The sequence below is a fragment of the Acinonyx jubatus genome, chromosome A3 (genome assembly GCF_027475565.1).
Source record: "Acinonyx jubatus isolate Ajub_Pintada_27869175 chromosome A3, VMU_Ajub_asm_v1.0, whole genome shotgun sequence".
Classification (NCBI taxonomy): Eukaryota; Metazoa; Chordata; class Mammalia; order Carnivora; family Felidae; genus Acinonyx; species Acinonyx jubatus.
The window spans coordinates 44764360-44782308 of record NC_069388.1 but is presented as its reverse complement, the minus strand read 5'-3'; the positions used below and the strand labels follow the sequence as shown (position 1 = coordinate 44782308).

General features: G+C 43.3%; 1 protein-coding gene across 6 annotated transcripts in view; it reads left to right on the top strand.

Annotated features, from left to right (window-relative positions):
• The first annotated feature begins 819 nt into the window (after window positions 1–819).
• RALGAPA2 (Ral GTPase activating protein catalytic subunit alpha 2) overlaps window positions 820–17949 on the top strand; it is a 312686-nt gene continuing 295556 nt past the window's right edge. For 2 of the 6 annotated variants that reach the window (XM_027069474.2, XM_053200306.1), the window contains exon 1: window positions 820–1162. In XM_027069474.2, coding sequence (XP_026925275.1) covers window positions 1057–1162 — 106 coding nt within the window. In that variant the 5' untranslated portion in view covers window positions 820–1056. The remainder of the gene's footprint in view (window positions 1163–17949) is intronic. The other 4 variants (XM_027069476.2, XM_027069475.2, XM_053200307.1 and 1 more) reach the window with 4 other exon arrangements.

The following is a 17949-nucleotide window of genomic DNA, read 5'->3' as shown; positions in this document are numbered from 1 at the left end:
AGGCACTTAGCCTTAAAAAGCATACCGGCCTGAGAGTCAGGTCCCTCAGGTTCTATTTCTGGTTCTGCTACTGGATTCTTATGCAGCCTTGCACAACACAGAGAATGTGCACTTCCTATATAAAGCAAGAGACAAGATCCTGAGGAGCAAGGGAACTTTATACCCTAAGTGAAGTTGGGTCCCAGGAACCAAGGGGACTGGCTGGACTCCTCACCCAGAGTCTGGGGATGCTCTTCCTGCTGTCAAAGCCATTCATTTTAGTGTGAAATTGGAGCTCCAATTTTAGTATTGTCGAGGGACATCGATTCGCTTCCTGGTGTGAATCCTGAGCCAAAACGGAAAATGGTTTGCATTTTAAAAGCCTTGAAACTTTTCTTACTGAGATGTTTTTGTGGTTCACGTTGCACTAGAGTGAACTGGGTGGGTAGCACACACCAAACAGTGAAAGTGTGGGAGCTCTGGGCCTCTCTGGATGGGGTTGGCGGATGCTGTCCAGCGGCTTGGGGAACTCTGGAAACATAAGTTGCGTCGCCTCTCCCCCTGCACAACTACATTTCCCTGGAGAACTTGCGGCACACGGCCTGTTGAAGAGGAAGAACGTGCTCAGACCTAACCCATTGACTCCTATCGTGCCTAAGACACTCCAGCCTGATTGGAGGACTTTTTTCGCAGTGCATTCTGGGACTTGTAGTACAGCCTGTGCAAGGGGCAAGCTTCTTTGTGATTCGCGGCGCCGACTCTGAGCTCCGGGCGCGCCCCCGCGAGGAGGGTCCGAAAGGCGCGCGCTTGCGCCGCGCCCGAAGGGCCCGCCCGCACCTCCCGCGGGGCGGGGCCGTCGGTTTCGCGTCGACACCGCCTTCCTGCACCGCCCTTCGCCGGACCCGGCCCGCCCCTTCTTCCTGGAGCCACAGCTGAAGCGGCGGCGGTAGCGGCGGTGGCCCGGCGGGGGGCGGCGAGTGGCCCGGGCGACACGCGCCGGCCCGGACCTTATGCGGTGACTCGCGCGGCGCAGGCGCCTCCTGCCCCGCCGGCGGGGCTCGGGTTTCCCGCGGCGGGATGTTCTCCCGAAGGAGCCACGGGGATGTGAAGAAGTCCACCCAGAAGGTGCTGGACCCCAAGAAGGACGTGCTGACCCGCCTGAAGCACCTGCGGGCGCTGCTGGGTGAGGCGCGAGCCTGGGCGCCGGGCTTGGGGGCACCTGCCCGGACGCCGGCCGGACGAGGGTCGGGACTGGGATGCAGACGGCATCGGGGGTTGGGGGGGGGCGGCGTCAGACCCTCCTCTCTGGCGCCCGGCATTGTTCCCCAACAGCGAGCACTCTGGCCCTCGGGCTCTGCCCTGTCGCCCAGAGTGTAAATTTACCCCAGATTCGTGCCGGGTCACCTCGAGGCCGGTGGAGCCTTGACTCTTTCCTCCCCAGCAAATCCTGGACTCCAGGTGCTCCACACACACACACACACACACACTGAACTGTCTCCTCCTCTCCTATTTTTTAATTTTAATTTTGGACTCTTGACACCCTTAGTAGACTGAGTCTCCTAAGTGTTCCCAGCACACTTAATTGAACTGTCATCTCTTTCGTGGGCCCACTCCCCTTAAATTTTATTTTTACTTTTGAGTTGGAGTCTTCAAATAGACTGAGACATGAAGTGCTCCCAGGATAAATTAAATTTAGCTGTCATCCTTCTTCCCATGCTCTTTTTATTTTTATTTTTATTTTTATTTTTGGTCTGACTGCTTAGGTTTCTTTGTGTCCTTGGTGTGAAGGGGGGCTCCTCCTGTCTTCTTGGAGGGAAGGGTGGCTTTCCTGAGTTCAAGGAGGCTGCTGCTTCTTTATTGCCAAGATGACAGTGATAGTTCTTTGCCTTATTTCGTTTTTATGGACTGCTGGATGGAGGTTCTGTGGAGCCCTGGGGTCCCTGCCATTGACCTGTGATGAAGCTCGTCCTTGTGGGTGTGAGGTGTCCACAAGGCTTCCTGTCACCTGCTGCATGTGATCTGTAGCTGCTTTGCTAGGCTGTGCTTTGTTTTGTTTTCTTACCTACTTAGTCTTAACTTTTGTTAAGGACCAAACACCTGTGCTGTCTATAGTGTTTTGCGTGGGTGGGGGTGTGAGAAAAGAACACCTTGTTTCTTCTAGATATCTTTTGTATTCTTAATATGAGCAAAAATCACCTGATTTAGGACACATAGTCTAATGTGCCTATCACTTGAGGAGATATGGCGTAAAAGAATTCATTTTACATGTGAGAATTTTAAATAAAGATCTTGTTCGTGAGATTAAAGGTTGCTAAGTATTTCTATTTATACTCTGTGAAGCACCTCTGAGAAAACATGCACCTACCTGGTTTCTCCAAGTGAAGTTATTCACAATCTCGAATTCCTTGAGATTACACTATCTTGTTCGGTTTGGAATGAAATATAAATTAGTTACTTACTGTTAGACGGATTAGTTTTCAAGACTTTTGAAAGTGAAATGTGGTGTCCTTGGTAAACTGAACTGTCTGCTTCCTGTAGTAAAATCTCATGCACACACAGCTTGCATTGTGCAGAATTTTTAGTAGTGACTGATTAACACCTACTGCAGGAACATTTTTGATAAAGGAGACTTGAACAGTATTTTAAAGCATTTGATACTCTGGAAGTTTTCCTGTGATAGAGAATTTGAACTTTTGTTCTTTCCATGTCTGCAGGATTAAGTTGGCTACATTTTGTAAAGGCAGAATCAATTAAACCTAGATCAGTTTGGTTTCTTAGAGATCTACAATACATTGTTACCATTCTGAGAAAGTTAGTTTTCAAGGCTGTGTAATTGAGGTTTCACTTTAAGGTGCATATCCTATTTTGAGGAACTTTCTTTTTCATTTCATTGAGCTCATAATGACCTCAGTTTTGTAACAAAGAGAGGTTCTTTGATATTAGGTTTCTTGTTGATGCATTTGTGGAATGATCCAGTTTACTTTATTGCTGCAATCTTTATCCATAGGGACTAGATTTTTGTAAATGTGTCTGAGGAATTCTACTTGTAATGTCTAATGTAAACTTTTGCTAACAACTATGTTTTAAAGACCTCAAAGAAAGGGGCACCTGTGTAGCTCAGTTGGTTAATCGTCCTACTCTTCATTTCAGCTCAGGTTATGATCTCACTGTTGTGAGATCAAACCCTGCATCAGGCTCGGTGCCAAGTGTGGAGCCTGCTTGGGGTGTTCTCTCTCTCTCTCTCTCTCTCTCTCTCTCTCTCTCTCCCCTCTCCCCTTCACCCTGATTGTGCATTCACTCACTCTCTCTGTCTCTTTCAAAATAGATACATATATAAAAAATTAAAAGCTTTAAAGAAAAACAGTACATTAATGTACTTGTTCCTAGGATATCATATACCCTATTTGTTTGCTACTTTAAAAAAAGTTTTTTTAATGTTTATTTTTGAGACAGAGAGAGACAGAGCATGAACGGGGGAGGGTCAGAGAGGCTCCAGGCTCTGAACTGTAAGCACAGAGCCCGACGCGGGGCTCAAACTCATGGACCGTGAGATCATGACCTGAGCCAAAGTCGGACGCTTAACTGACTGAGCCACCCAGGTGCTCCGTGTTTGCTACTTTAAGAAAAAGCCTATTTAGAAAAAAATGGCCTCTTGATCTGAAAGATAGTAATTGGCCAAGATTAAGAAAACTATTTGAAGGAATTGAATATACATTATTATTGTATTTTTATTTGCATATTCAGGTAATACTCTTGCATTTCACATATTTTATTGTCAAGTGATAATAAAGGTGTTCTTTTTTTTTACATAGAAAGATGATGGGGTGCCTGGGTGGCTCAGTCGGTTAAGTGTCCGACTTCGGCTCAGGTCATGATCTCACAGTCTGTGGGTTCGAGCCCCGCGTCAGGCTCTGTGCTGACAGCTCAGAACCTGGGGCCTGTTTCAGATTCTGTGTCTCCCTCTTTCTCTGACTCTCCTCTGTTCATGCGCTCTCTCTCTCTCTGTCTCAAAAATAAATAAATGTTAAAAAAAAATTAAAAAAAATAAAACAAAAAAGAAAGATGATACCACTGATCTGAATTTGCAGTTATGGCTTCATCACTTTGGTTAGTTACCTAGCCTGTCTTTGAACCTCAGTTTCTTTACTCTGTCAAATGGGTATGGTAATGTCTGCCTTGTAAAGGTTATTATGACTTAATATATAAACTACTTCAGCTTGGAGCAGGCATATAACAATTCCCTTTCCCATTACTTTCCTCCCATCATTAATAGGATAGGACAAGTATTTTGATAGGTAGTTTCCCACCCCCCCCCTTTATATTTTGATAATTGCTGTGAATTTATTCTCTCTTTATAAAAATTAGTCTAAAACTGGCTAAGAAACACACAATGGACTGTGGAAAGTAGAATTTTCTCAGTCATGGTAATGGTTCAAGTTAGAACTTGCTTAGCTACTTTAACCTGGCTACATATTGTAGATTGGTCTGATATTATTAACTTTATTTTACAAAGGGGGAGACTGAGGCACAGGCAGACCTTACAAGGGGCCAAGTGATGTACTAAATGATCTGTATATATTGTGTTAATCACAGACAGAACCATGAGCTCTTAGGTCCCCTGACTTCCAATTCTCCCTGCATTGTTGACATTATCGGTGGGAAAGTAAATGAGTATACAAAACAAAACAGAAACCAAAAAAATTCTCTGTATTGCTGTCTTGCCCCAGCAAAGATTCCATGTTTAATTGAAAGTTGAGTGTCTACTCTGAGTCCTAAAATAGAAATGGCATTGATGTAGCAAGAAGACTTGATATAATTAGTAAGCATATAGTATGGTATGTACTTAGAGAGTGGCTTTTATGGTGGACTTCAATATAGGATTTCAAGGGGTCAAAAAAGATCATTAAGAGTGGCACAAAGAGAAGGACATCTTGAAGGAGGTTTTACTCATCCTGGGCCCTAAGGATGGTTAGATTAGTTCTGTCCAATAGAAATATAAGGTGAGCCACATGTTTAATTTAAAATTTTTTAGTAGCCACATTTAAAAAAAAAGGAAGCAGGTGAAATTAATTTTAATAATACATTTTATTTCATCCCACAGATCTAATATGTATTATATCAACAGGTAATCAATATAAAATAATATTTTTTACCCCAAGTCTTTGAAATCTAGTGTGTGTTGTATACTTAGCACATCTCCTTTCAAACCAACTGCATTTTAAAAGCTTAGCAGCCACATGTGGCTAGTGGCTACATACTGGACGGAGCAAGGTTAGAATTTGGGAAGGGCAGGGGGAGGACAGTTCCAAGCAAGGGGACCTGGAAGCTGGCAGTGAAAATATGCATGGCAATGATGTGTAAAGGTGAGGAACACCAACCAACCTGCCAGTTCCTCCTGTCTGGTGAGGGAATCGAGTAATGTTGGTCATGAGATAGAGTGCTAGAACTCTTGCCCTGAGGGTGTTCACAGTGTCAGATGAGTGATTACAGTGCTGTGTAGGCCAGGGGTGGGGGCAGAACGGTGAGTTGGACTGGGGGATACTGGTGGGGGAAAGGAGGGTGGCCTGACTGGCAGAAGCTGGGGCAGTTGGGGGGCCAGATCAGAAAAGGTCTTGTTTGTCTGAGTTGGAAACTCATGTCTTATCTTGGAGGTGAGAGGGCCCACTTGAAGAACTCTTAGTAGGTCAAATGATAAGACTTGAGAGCTGCCTGTCAACAGAGTCAGGAAGATGGACCGGAGGGGAGGGGTGACACTACTGGCAGTGAAGAAACAGATTATAAGGGTCTGAAATGAGATGCTCCACGAATGGAGAGGAGGGGCAGGATTACAAAGGACCAATGCAGCAGGAATTAGTGATTGTCTAAGTAAAGTAATGAAACTGAGGTTTGCAGAAGCCAGGTGAGGAGTGATCAATCTGAAGGAGAAGAGATCTGGGATGAGAGGCCATAGTCAAGTCTAATCATGTGACATCAGGGTTTGGGCCAAATATTTGAAACCAGAGAGGAGAGAGCAGTCTCTCTCAAATGCTCTCTATATATGGACAGAGTAACATGGAACATTTTGGTATATTTCAACTATTTCTTTAGGTAGGGACAAGTTCACTTAAGCAATTTTATTTATTTTTATTATTTATTTATTTTTAAAATATTTATTAATTTTTGGGAAGAGCACAAGTCGGGGAGGGGCAGAGAGAGGATGACGGAGGATCCAAAGTGGGCTCAGCACTGACAGGCTGACAGCAGCAAGCCCAGTGTGGTGCTTGAACTTAGGAATTGTGAGATGATGACCTGAGCTAATTTGGACGCTCAGCCAACTGAACCACCCAGGTGCCCCTGACTTAGAATTTTAAATGTTGCCTTTTAAACTTATTTTCTTATTAACATTTTTGTACCCTTTTTCCCCCTCTCATTTTTATTAACTACAAACATTTGTTGAAACTGTGCAGGGTAAGTTAGCTTACCATTTCCTGGATGGTTAAATTGTTTCCTTCCTTTCTCTTTCTTTCTCTGATGTAAATAATACCACTGTAAACACCTTGGGAAGCAGCTTTGTCTGTATTTTGTGTTATTTCGTTAGGACAGATTCCACTGAGGTCAAATTGCTGGGTTTGAACGTGATTATAACTCGATTCACTGTGTTTTCCTAAGTGTTGCTCCCAGTGAGCCTGCTAACAGCAAGGATTGAGACTACCATTTCCACTGTTGTCTGACAAGCAATAAACACATTTGTGTAATTTGATAATTGGCAGTAGGCATTTTGGAGAGTAAGAGTGTCAGGGATAGGACCAGAGGAGTTGGGAGGAGATCCTGGCTGATGATAGGGGAAGATGAGTTTGGTGTTATGGGTGTTGAGTCTGAGCAAAAGGCAAGATCCAAGTGGAAATGTCTGGGAGGTTGTTGGACATGGGGTCTGGAGCTTAATAAGAGGATAAAAGCTACGATGTGGTTGTCTATCATCGTCATGGTTCCATCGAATCTTCCCACAACCTCTGATGAAGGTAGGAGGCTCTTACTCTCAACCTATAGATGAGGGAACCAAGGCTCAGTGCGCTTAACTACTTGTCTGTTAGCACCCCGTCCATAAGTGGCAGAGCCAGGATTCCTGATTATGGAGCTCATTTTATGCCTCTGCTAGTTACCTGACTCAGAAGTATATTTACATATCAGATAATATATTTACCCACCACAGTGAATGTTAACATAAAAACAAAAGCCCAAGGGTTTTTGCATGTCCCCCCAAAATGTTGCTTTGACTTGTGCTGCTTTCTTCTGTTTTACTAGATTCTTCTAGGGAGACTTGAGGCTGTATTTGATTTCAGCATGGCAGAAAATAAAGAGACTCCTTTTGTGTTTTTCTGTTCATTGGCCTCTCTGTGCCCTTGGCAGGCCTAACAGGTGGTACAATATTGCATGGACATTACTGCCAAAGGACACTCTACAACCAGAGCAAAGTCGGAGGTGCAATTTCAGGCTCTTCAGCCAGTCTTAGTGTGGTCTCTCTCATTTAACCTTGTTTGAAGCAAAGTCATTTTGCCATATGCTCCCTTTGCTAATTTTTTATCAGTTACTAACATTAAAATGTTAGTATCTGTTAGTATCTGTATCCTCTGGAATATAAAATGAACTTTAGACACATACGTGAAATGCAGATATACCAATCCCTGCCTCTAGGGCTTGAGGATGTCTGTACTTTTTCTTCTTTTTTTTTTTAATTTTTTTTTAACGTTTATTCATTTTTGAGAGAGAGAGAGAGACAGAGTGCGAGTGGGGGAGGGGCAGAGAGAGAGGGAGTCACAGAATCTGAAGCAGGCTCCAGGCTCTGAGCTGTCAGCACAGGGCCCGACGCAGGGCTCGAACCCACGAACTGTGAGATCATGACCTGAGCCCAAGTCGGACGCTTAACCGACTGAGCCACCCATGTGCCCCGAGGATGTCTGTAGTTCTGATGTGAGAAGGAAGAACCTAGGGTAAGAGTCTGATTGAGCTCAGATGTTTTGTTTGGGACCACTTCCGGGAAGAGAGATCATTGATAAGCCTAGAATATTTTGATGTAAACTTTTACTATTTTTATTTTTATTTTTTTGTAAGTGCGTTACTGGCAATTGGGTATGAATACTTTTACTAGCTGTTTAGAGTACTTATCTTTCCATACATAAAACTGTAGAGAATTGTTTATTTAAAAAAATTCACTTTCAAAATAGCAAATTCATTCCATTTAAATTTTTAAAAGATGTTTATTTTAAGAGACAGAGAGGGAGAGAGTGTGCTTGCACATGCGAGTGGGATAGGGGCAGAGAGAAACGGAGAGAGAGAATCCCAAGCAGGCTCTTCGTGGAGCCCAACATAGACTGAGACAAAATCAAGAGTAGGACGCTCAACTGACTCAGCCACCCAGGTGCCCATCAATTTAAATTTTAAAATTATTTTTTTATTAAAAAAATGTTTTTAACATTTATTTATTATTGAGAGACAGAGAGAGACAGAGCACAAGCAGGGGAGGGGCAGAGGGAGAGGGAGACACAGAATCTGAAGCAGGCTCCACACTCTGAGCTGTCAGCACAGAACCCAATGGGGGGGGGGGTCAAAGCCATGAACCATGAGATCATGACCTAAGCCGAAGTGAGATGCTTAAGTGACTGAGCCACCCAGGTGCCCCAGATTTTAAAATTATCCTTTAAACGAGGGATATAAGTTATTGTACTGTAAAATTAAGAATAATATATAAATGTAGTAAAGATCTATCTTGTCTTTGGAATTTTAAAAAATTTCAGTTCCACAGACATTTTTTCAAGAGTGTGAATGAGTAAGGATGTGTATGTATCTGTCTGTCTGCTCGGGAGGGCTGTGTATTCAGAGGTCAATAAGGCACAAGCCCAGAACTTAACGGTTTAATAGGAGACGCAGACACATAAACAACTACATTTGGCATGAAGGAGTTAGTGCCTCTATAGAGCGGGTAAAGCTGCAGAGGTGGCCACACAAGGTGCAGAAGAGGCACAGCAAAAAGGCCTCTTGGCCTTGGAGAGGTCGCCAGTGCTTCCTGAGGGAGATGAGGTCTGAGGTGGGTTCAGAATAACAAATACAGGGTTTCCCAGGAGGAGAAGTTGGGGTCAAGGGGACTGCAGAGGGAGGGACTTGTGTGAGGGTAATGGTGTGGCCACATGGAGTTAAGTACAGTGGCTTTTATCCTGTGGTGTGGGTAGATGTTGGGAACCAGGAAGACTTGAGTATAGGATAGGAGCCAAACCCGATGTGTCCCCTTGATGGATGGCCTGGGAGTCACAGTCTTTCTGAGATTTGGAACACGGGTGCCGGGAGAGTGAGAGCTCCCATCCTTTTGGATTGCAAACCATGAGGGTGTAGCATGGGCTGCTAGTGTTCATCTTTCCCCAGTGTCGAGGGCACCTGCCTCAAATTGAATTCATACTCAGAGAGAAGCAGGGCAGAGACATGGAGGGCGAGAAGAGCCCACTGGACCCTGTTGAGTGAGAGGTTCAGCCATGTCTGCTATCTCCACCCCTGAACTTCTCAGCTGCAGGTGGTAGTAACACCCTGTTTTTGCTTAGCTAGTTTGAGTCATATTTCTGGGTCTTGAAATGGAAAGAATACAGATTAATATGCCTGAATGAGAGGGGGAAATCCCAGATCAGAGATGGGTGGGTGGGTACATATGTGTAGATATGCTTCTTATATTTTTTAAGAGCTGAGCAAAGTTGAGCTTATGTATGTAGGAGAAGGAACTAATAAAAGAGTAAAATTGAAGAAACTGTGGAGAGAAAGGGCGTAAAAATGGAGTAAAGTATGGTCTGCAGTGGGAGCTCTCATGCCATGGCTTTTGTTTTCTCTGGGAAAGTAAGAGGTAGTGTCAACTGCTGAGTTAGTTTCCTTGCTGGTGTAGTGATAGGAGTTGAGGATGTCTTCTTCCCTTTCCTGTGCCATGTATCCCCTTAAATAAAGGAAATATTGTAATCTGTAAGATTGCTGTTCTTATTCTTCTGTGGAGTCATATCATAAATATATTTAACTTCTGTATTAAATGCTTGGCCACAAATGGGGAAATGTGTGTGTGTGTGTGTGTGTGTGTGTGTGTGTGTGTGTGTGTGTGTGTGTGTTTGTGTGTGTATAGTGCAGATGTTGCCTGCCCTTCTGCTCGGTGACCATGTACCCCAGAGCAGCATCAGGCAGGACCAGGGGCATACTGTGTTCTCAGTGGTCTTCTTTCCCTCACACCTCTTGCTGCGGGACCATCTGAACTGTCAGGTGCAATTTTGATCTCCATTTTTGCCTTTAATGTGACTTAACCTCACATAAGATGTAACTTGATTGCACTGATATCCCATATTCATGTGACACCTTACGCCTTTGCAAAATGTTTTCTCACATTCTCATTGGATCGATATGCTTCCTTAAGCAACCAGTTCAGAAAGGATTTACCTTCTAGATTCTTAGTTGAGCTTTGTTTCTGAGTATGTTCTGAATGCCCAATTCAAGTTTTTAACTGTGATTTTTACAGAAGAGATATTTCATAACCAGTTTTGTGTCTTCTTTTAGAAACTGAAACCACATCTGAAAGATACTTTAAAAGTATTTCTAATTTTTAACTGTAGATACGTAATTTCGCTCTTGTAAATGTGGTTTAGTTTAAAAAGATAAAGAGCCCTTTGATATTGTCTTGCATTTGATTTTAAGTGATGGCACATATTCACTGAAACTCAACCATGGTTTCAAGGACACATAGGTACTAATGACGTTTCTTGTGCCCAGTTTTGGCAACTATGAGAATGCACCACTCATATCCCTACTGGGGGCAGCATGACTGACTTGATATCTAGCTGCTGCCTTCTGGATTCACCACAACATTTCAGCCAAAGCTGAGCTTCTCTTGGGCTACTTGCAATTACTGAGCAAGAGATTACTAATGTGGTTAATTCCTGCAAGACCCAGATGCCTCTGAAGAGTAGCCTTGACTTGAGGACTCCCCATTGGTGTGGTCAAGACCTTCTCACAACTGAGTTGGATCTGAGACTCTTCCTCCCCAGCCCTCTTTCTTTCCCCTCTCCTTTGCAGGGGTCAGACCTTCACTGTGGTGAAGCCTCTTCTTGCCTTCTCAGGTCCTCCCCCTTCACAGACAGTTCCCCCGATCAATCTCCTGCAGGTGTAATCCTATCTTGGTGTCTATTTCTTAGGGAGCCCCAACTGACATACCATCCCTTTCCCCAGAAGGTGTTGCCCATCCTACCATGTAAAACCCTTCCAGGAAACAGCATGAGCACACTACATCTTCCACGTGAACTTTCTTTGTCCCTCTGTCCCGAAATGATCTTTTCTGAGAATTCCCATAGCACTTGGAACCTCTCATTGGCGTTGCTTGCCTATTGTACTTAGTTGTGTTCTGCCAGATCTCACCTACTAGATGATAAATACATTGAGAACATGAAGAGCTTCTTGTTCATGCTGATTCCTTTTGGTAACATACTTCCTTATTTATAGTCATAATAATTAGCATTTAATCAGCACTTTCCATGTGCCACACACTGCCAGAAATACTTTCACATGCATTAACTCATGCAGTCCTCCCAAGTGGGATAGGTAATATTATCATCCTCATTTTACAGATGAGACACAGAAAGGTTAAGAATCTTGTCCAAGTTTACACAGCTGATAAATGACAGAGTTAGGATTTGAACCCAGGCAGCTGGGCTCCAGAGTCCCCTTGTTCATTTAACAGTTATTTTTTATCTAGACACAACATGTGTCAGGCATTGTACACAGCATTGGGGATGCCAGAGCTTGCAGTCCAAATCTAGAATAAATAACTATTGAAAAAAAAACAAAACAAAATGTGATTTCCCACATAGATGGATGTAAGTCTGTGGGGGAGTAGCAGCCACCTGTGTGGATGTTTTGAAAAATTCCTAAAAGCCTTCCTGACCCAAAGATTGTTTTCACAAGCCAGATGTTCCCATCATTAAAGTAATGATTCAAGGGGCGCCTGGATGGCTCAGTCGGTTAAGCGTCCTACTTCAGCTCAGGTCATGATCTCACAGTTTGTGGGTTCAAGCCTTGCGTTCAGCTCTGTGCTGACAGCTCGGAGTCTGGACTCTGCTTTGGATTCTCTGTCTCCTCTTGTCTCTGTGCCCCTCCCTGCTCACATTCTGTCTCTCAAAAATAAATAAACATTAAAAAAATTAATTATTTTAGACCATGAATTAAGGTCTCCTGAGAGAGTCCCCTAACCTTCTCCCTCGTGTACATGCACTCATTATCAGACCCTACCCTCTGATCCCAAGGGGGAAAAGCTGTAAGAAAGGACTGTTTGTGTGGACTAAAGGGAGAAGAGGTTGGGAAAAGAGTTTGGGGGTGGAGGGAAGCAGGACAAGGAGGCTGTTGGTAAGGATGGGCTTGGGGAAGGCTTAGGCAAGTACCCTAGATATTCTTTCTTGGAAACAATTTGAGAGACACTATTTTAAAATTTTACAATTTACACTATTGTAAATTTGTAAAAACCAAAACTGAGTCACTATCCCAAAAATGGACCTGGTATAACTAGTGAAAATTCTTTCAATGAAATCTTTGATAGTATTTTCAAGACTGCATGGAAGAGAGGGGAACAGATGACATGTTGCTTCTTTGCAACTTTTTAAAGAGATTGATGTGTTTTCTATCTGGTCACATTTCTGGTGCAAACAATGTAGACTTCTCTTTCCCATGGACTTTATATCTGATAAGGTGGAGATGTGTTTGGGTTAGTTAGGCTTGACGTAGTAGAGCTTATGCTCAAGTCTTAGGTAGAAGCAAAAACATCACCTAGTGTGTGTGATGTGTGTGTATCATATTACAGCTGTTTATGTTTGAGAGAAGGGTTCAGTTCCTCTCTTCCTGCTCCTAAAATAAATATATACACGGACACATCCACATCACTTTTAACTGAAGTAAAAAGTAAATAATGAACTGGACAAATATTTAAAACTTAGAGGATATAGTTATATCCTCAATATCGTCAATACACAGAGAGCTCCTACATATCAACAGGAAAAATTATAATGTTTAAAATGTATGTATATATGTCACAGATGAAGAAATGACAAGACCCATTGTTTTATATGCCACTCTTCAGTTATCTAGAATATATAAACTTATAAATGTTTATTTATTTTTGAGAGAGAGAGAGAGGGAGGGAGTGTGCATGAGCCTGGGAAGGGCAGAGAAAATGGGGACAGAGGATCTGAAGCAGTATCTACACTGACAGAAGTGAGCCTAGTGCGGGGCTGGAACTCACAAACTGTGAGATCATGACCTGAGCCAAAGTTGGACGCTCAACCAACCGAGCCACCCAGGTGCCCCAGAATATATAAACTTATAAATTAAAATGTATTTACCTATTATTTTAGCAAAGTTGCTGGTGTGTGTGTGTGTGTGTGTGTTTCCCTGAATGATTTCTCCTGGTTCCAACACACCTTTGACAGGACTATAATTTGGTATGATCTTTCTGAAAAGTAATTTGTTGGAATATGCCAGTGGTCTTAAAAATGTACAAATCATTTGAGCAGAGCCTGACTCAGGGCTCAAATGCACAGAACCATGAAATCAAGAACCTTAGCTGTAATCAAGAGTTGGATGCTTGACTGAGCCACCCAGGCGCCCCTATTTCTTTCTTTTTTAAGTAATCTCTACACCCAACATGGAGCTCAAACTTATGACCCTGAGATCAAGAGTTACACAGTCTTCCAACTGAGCCAACCAAGTGCCCCAGGCTCAGACCTCCACACCCATCCAAAGGTGGGAAAACTGAGGACCAGAAATATTAAGACACTTGCTTGAGATCACAAGACCAGTGTGAGCTGTGAAGTCAGGTTTTAAATGCAGTAATCTGATTCCAGATTTTTCAAGATTAGCTACTGGCCTTTATTCCTTCCCCTAAGGATAGATGAAGGTTGAAGTCTAGGGAAAGGCAGCTAGAGACAGAGAGTGAGTGGGGGAGGGGCAGAGCGAGAGGGGAACCGAGGATCAGAAGCTGCGGCAAGCCCAATGCAGGACCAGGAGATCATGACCTGAGCAGAAGTTGGACGCTCAACCAACTGAGCTACCCAGGAGCCCATAGTCTTCCCTCTGTCTCCGGTTTTGTGTTCCACAGTTTCAATAACCACGTCATCCCTGGTCAGGAAGCAGATGCGCCTCCATGTGATGAATCGTCAGATGGTCAGTAGTAGCCTTCAGTGACCTGACATCACAACGCCTGTGTCATCCATCTCACCTGTGTCATCACATGGGCATCTTTTTGCCTCACATCATCACAAGAAGAAGGGGAAGGACACAGACTATTTGGCCTTATATTCACGGCTGCACTAAAGCCCAGACATCTAACTGACCATGTCTACCCAGCAGGTTTATGCCTAAAGATGCACAAGGCTGATGTTGCTGCAGTCAAATTTACAGGTTTCTGCTATGGCAGGAGTCTTCTGTGCCAATTGCTACCTATTCCTTGGCCTTGGCTGCCATCTGCTCCTTGGCCAAAATGCCTGAAACTCTGCCCAGCTGCAGACTTCCATCTCCATCTGCCTGAGACTTGTGGTCTTGAAGGCATCCTCAGAGCCAGCTGCTACTACCCTTCAGGGCAAGTACACCTGCCTACTGAAACGGACATTGTTAACCATTGCACCGAACCATTGTGTCCGTTATTTTCAGTGCATTATCTTGACTATTCAACATAACGCTGTGAGATGCTCTAAATCAGCAATCAATTTTGGAACCTCTATTCAATTCAGAAGGCAAAAGCAATTACATTTGGAGAAAAGAGCAGAACCACCATCAGGGCCTCCTGAAGAAGCACTCCTTCCTGGGGCCCCCGGGTGTGAATGGAGTTTATGATGGTCCCCTGGCAGTCGGATCCTCCCAGTTTCTTCTGTAGACAAATGTTTGGATTGAACTTCACCCTCTGCACAATGAGGAAACATGTTTTAAAGGCCTCACTTGTCAAAAAAGACTTGTAAAACAAACTTAATGAGACTTCTAGATACAATGGGAGCCATACAGTAGGCTTCTTTGGTGCTTGAGTTGGAAAGCAGCCTCTGCAGCTCCTGCCATGCTGTGCACCATGCCCGGTCTGTCCCCTCCTGGCTGCAGCCTGTGTCCCCTGCCCACCCCTCCTTTTACCTTCCTGATAAAATGTGTACCTGGATATTGCTCCGTGATGACTGACTGTTAAAATGCTCTGCAAATAAAAAACTGCTGCTAAGTCACACTCAAGAGAAGTACAGAAAATCCTCCAATGTTACAGTCAGCTGCATTTGAATAGAGGCTAAGCAACAAATTTCTTCTAGGCCAACCCTTCACTTTTTAAATGGAGGAGACTGAGGCCTAGAGAGGGGAAAGCACTTGAATAGTATGCATATTTTATGACAGTAAAAGAGAAGATTAAAACATGAATAGATAAGACTTAGGGCAGGACTTTATGCCAGATGGGGGCCTTTAGACTCTTCTTCCCTCTCTGTCCCCTTCCTACTCCTTTAGTTTTCCCCATAGTGCTTGCCCTCCCAGTACTAAATGAGGTTGGTAGCCTGTTGTTCCCATTTTACAGAAAAATTATAGACACACATTCCCCATAACAGAAACAGGCTGGTGGCCCTGTGGTAGCCAAGTCAGGATTCCACCTCAGGTGTGCCTAATGACAAAGCTTTCTCTTAATCACAATAACATTTGAAAGATGAACATGCGGAGGCTTGGAGTAGAGAGTCATAGGTACTGCCTTAGGAAGCAGCTGGTCCCGGACTCAGATCCACCATGACTACATAGGAAACTGCAGGTCTTTTCCTGGTACTACTGACCCCTGTCTACCTGTGGTCAGATCCTAAAAACTCAAGTCCATTTTTAAGCCCAGTGCCCCCTTTCATTGTTAGGAATATTTGGACTTTAAAACGAGGGAGTTTGGGGGTACGTGTGGCTTCTTTGGGACTCAGGCAGTGAGGATAGATGTCTTTAGGTTCACCTGGCAGCCTCAGGCTGAATTCCTGATTCCCTTCCTTCCCTAGTTCTCCCTATATCCCTTGGCCCTCTTCCTAGTGCATAGTAGGTGCTCAATAAATAGCTGCTGAATGAATGAAAAAAATGTACATATCATTTGATTTAATTTCCTTTTGTAAGAAATTATGATATACTTAATGGCTATTAAGAAATGCATTGCAGCATTGTTTTCTTGTTTAAAATTTTGTTTATTGAAGTGAATTCCACATAATATAAAATTAATCATTTGAAAGTGAATAATTCAGTGGCATTTAGGACACTTACCATGCTGTGCAATCATCACACCTCTATTTAGTCCAGACATTTTCATCATTTCAACAGAAAACCCTGTAACCATTAGGCAGTCACTTATTCCTTCCTCTCTTCAGCCCCTGACAACCACCTGGGTGTGTAACTAGCTGGGGGATCTTTTTGCTTTTTAAAATTATTCTGCTCCACCAGAATGGTAGTACAGTTGACCCTTAACAACAGGTTTCAACTGCGTCGGTCCACTTATACGTGGGGTTTTTCCTATAACTATGCAATAGTACTGTAAATGTCTTTTCTCTTCTTTATGATTTTCTTAGTAACATTTTATTTTCTCTATCTTCCTTTATTGTAAAATATGGTATTTAATATATACAACATATGAAATGTGTGTTAATTATCTGTTCATGTTATCAGTGAGACTTCTGGTTAACAGGCTGTTAAGTTTGGGGAGTCAGAATTTGTTACATGCTGTGAGTAGATACCCCCAATCCCTGCACTGTTCAAGGGTCAACTATATATGTTAAACATATTTATACTAGTCAGAGCTCTTGGTTGCATGTGGCAGAAACTCAAACTAACTTGAGAAAAGGGGGACTTAATGATACATACAACTACTCTAGGGGAACGTTTATCTTTAAGTATGTATGACTGTTGACAGGGAGGTGAGTGGAGTCCAGGGAACTCACTCATTCTCATGTCCACTCTCTTTTTTTACTCTCCCTTGATGAAAAATAACTCCTCTCCACTCTTGGTTCCATGTTTGTTTGTTTGTTTGTTTGTTTTCTGTGCTTCTGCTTCATTCTTAGGTTGACTCTGCCAGGTGCGAGAGAGATGGTCCCCAAAAGCTAGTGGCTCCTCCCGTAGGGCGCCAGGTCATGAGACCACTTTGATTGGCTTTACTTGAGTCATGTGCCCATTCCTGTACCAACACTGGGTGAGGGAGATGGAGTACTCTGATTGGCTGGCCTGTATATCATTTGTCCTTTTCCTGAGGACTGAGTCTCATTCTGGCTCATATATTTCTGAGAATAGTTCTGGAAAGGCATACTGATACATTCCCACAGAAAATAATACTGCTAATATCTCTGCTCATCCCCATGTATGTCACAAGGGCATTGCCTTTTGTGTTAATAATCCTAGATCATTGAGAAAACCTTACATGACATTCTGTAAGTTCTACTTAAGACTATGGGAGTTACAATTGAAGGTTTATCTAATTTGAGGGAAGTAAGGGTTACTGTTCTAATAAATGGATTGACCACCCTTGAGTTCTGTCTGTGTTAGACAGTATACCTTGTTTTTAGGTCATTTCTACAAATAGTTACTGAGGACTTGCTATTTGCCAAATGAAGCTCCAGTTTCATGAGATTCTATTAAGGGAGATGAATAAGAAACAAATAACAAGCAAATGTATGATATAATTGCAAGTAATGATTATAGGAAAATGAAGCTTGATAGGGATGTTTGTATGTTGGTCTAGACAGCTGGGTCAGGGAAGGCCTCTCTGAAGAGGGGTTTAGAGTCAAGACCTGGGTTAAGCAGGGCATAGCTTGGTGATTATTTCTGGGAATAGTGTTCCAGAAGGGACAGTAATTCCCGGAGAGAATCTGCACACACAGAAAGTGTGCATGCTCCAAGTCATAAATACGCTTGAGAATCTAGTGGAAGTCTATAGAGTTGGAGGAGTTGGGAGTGGGGGAG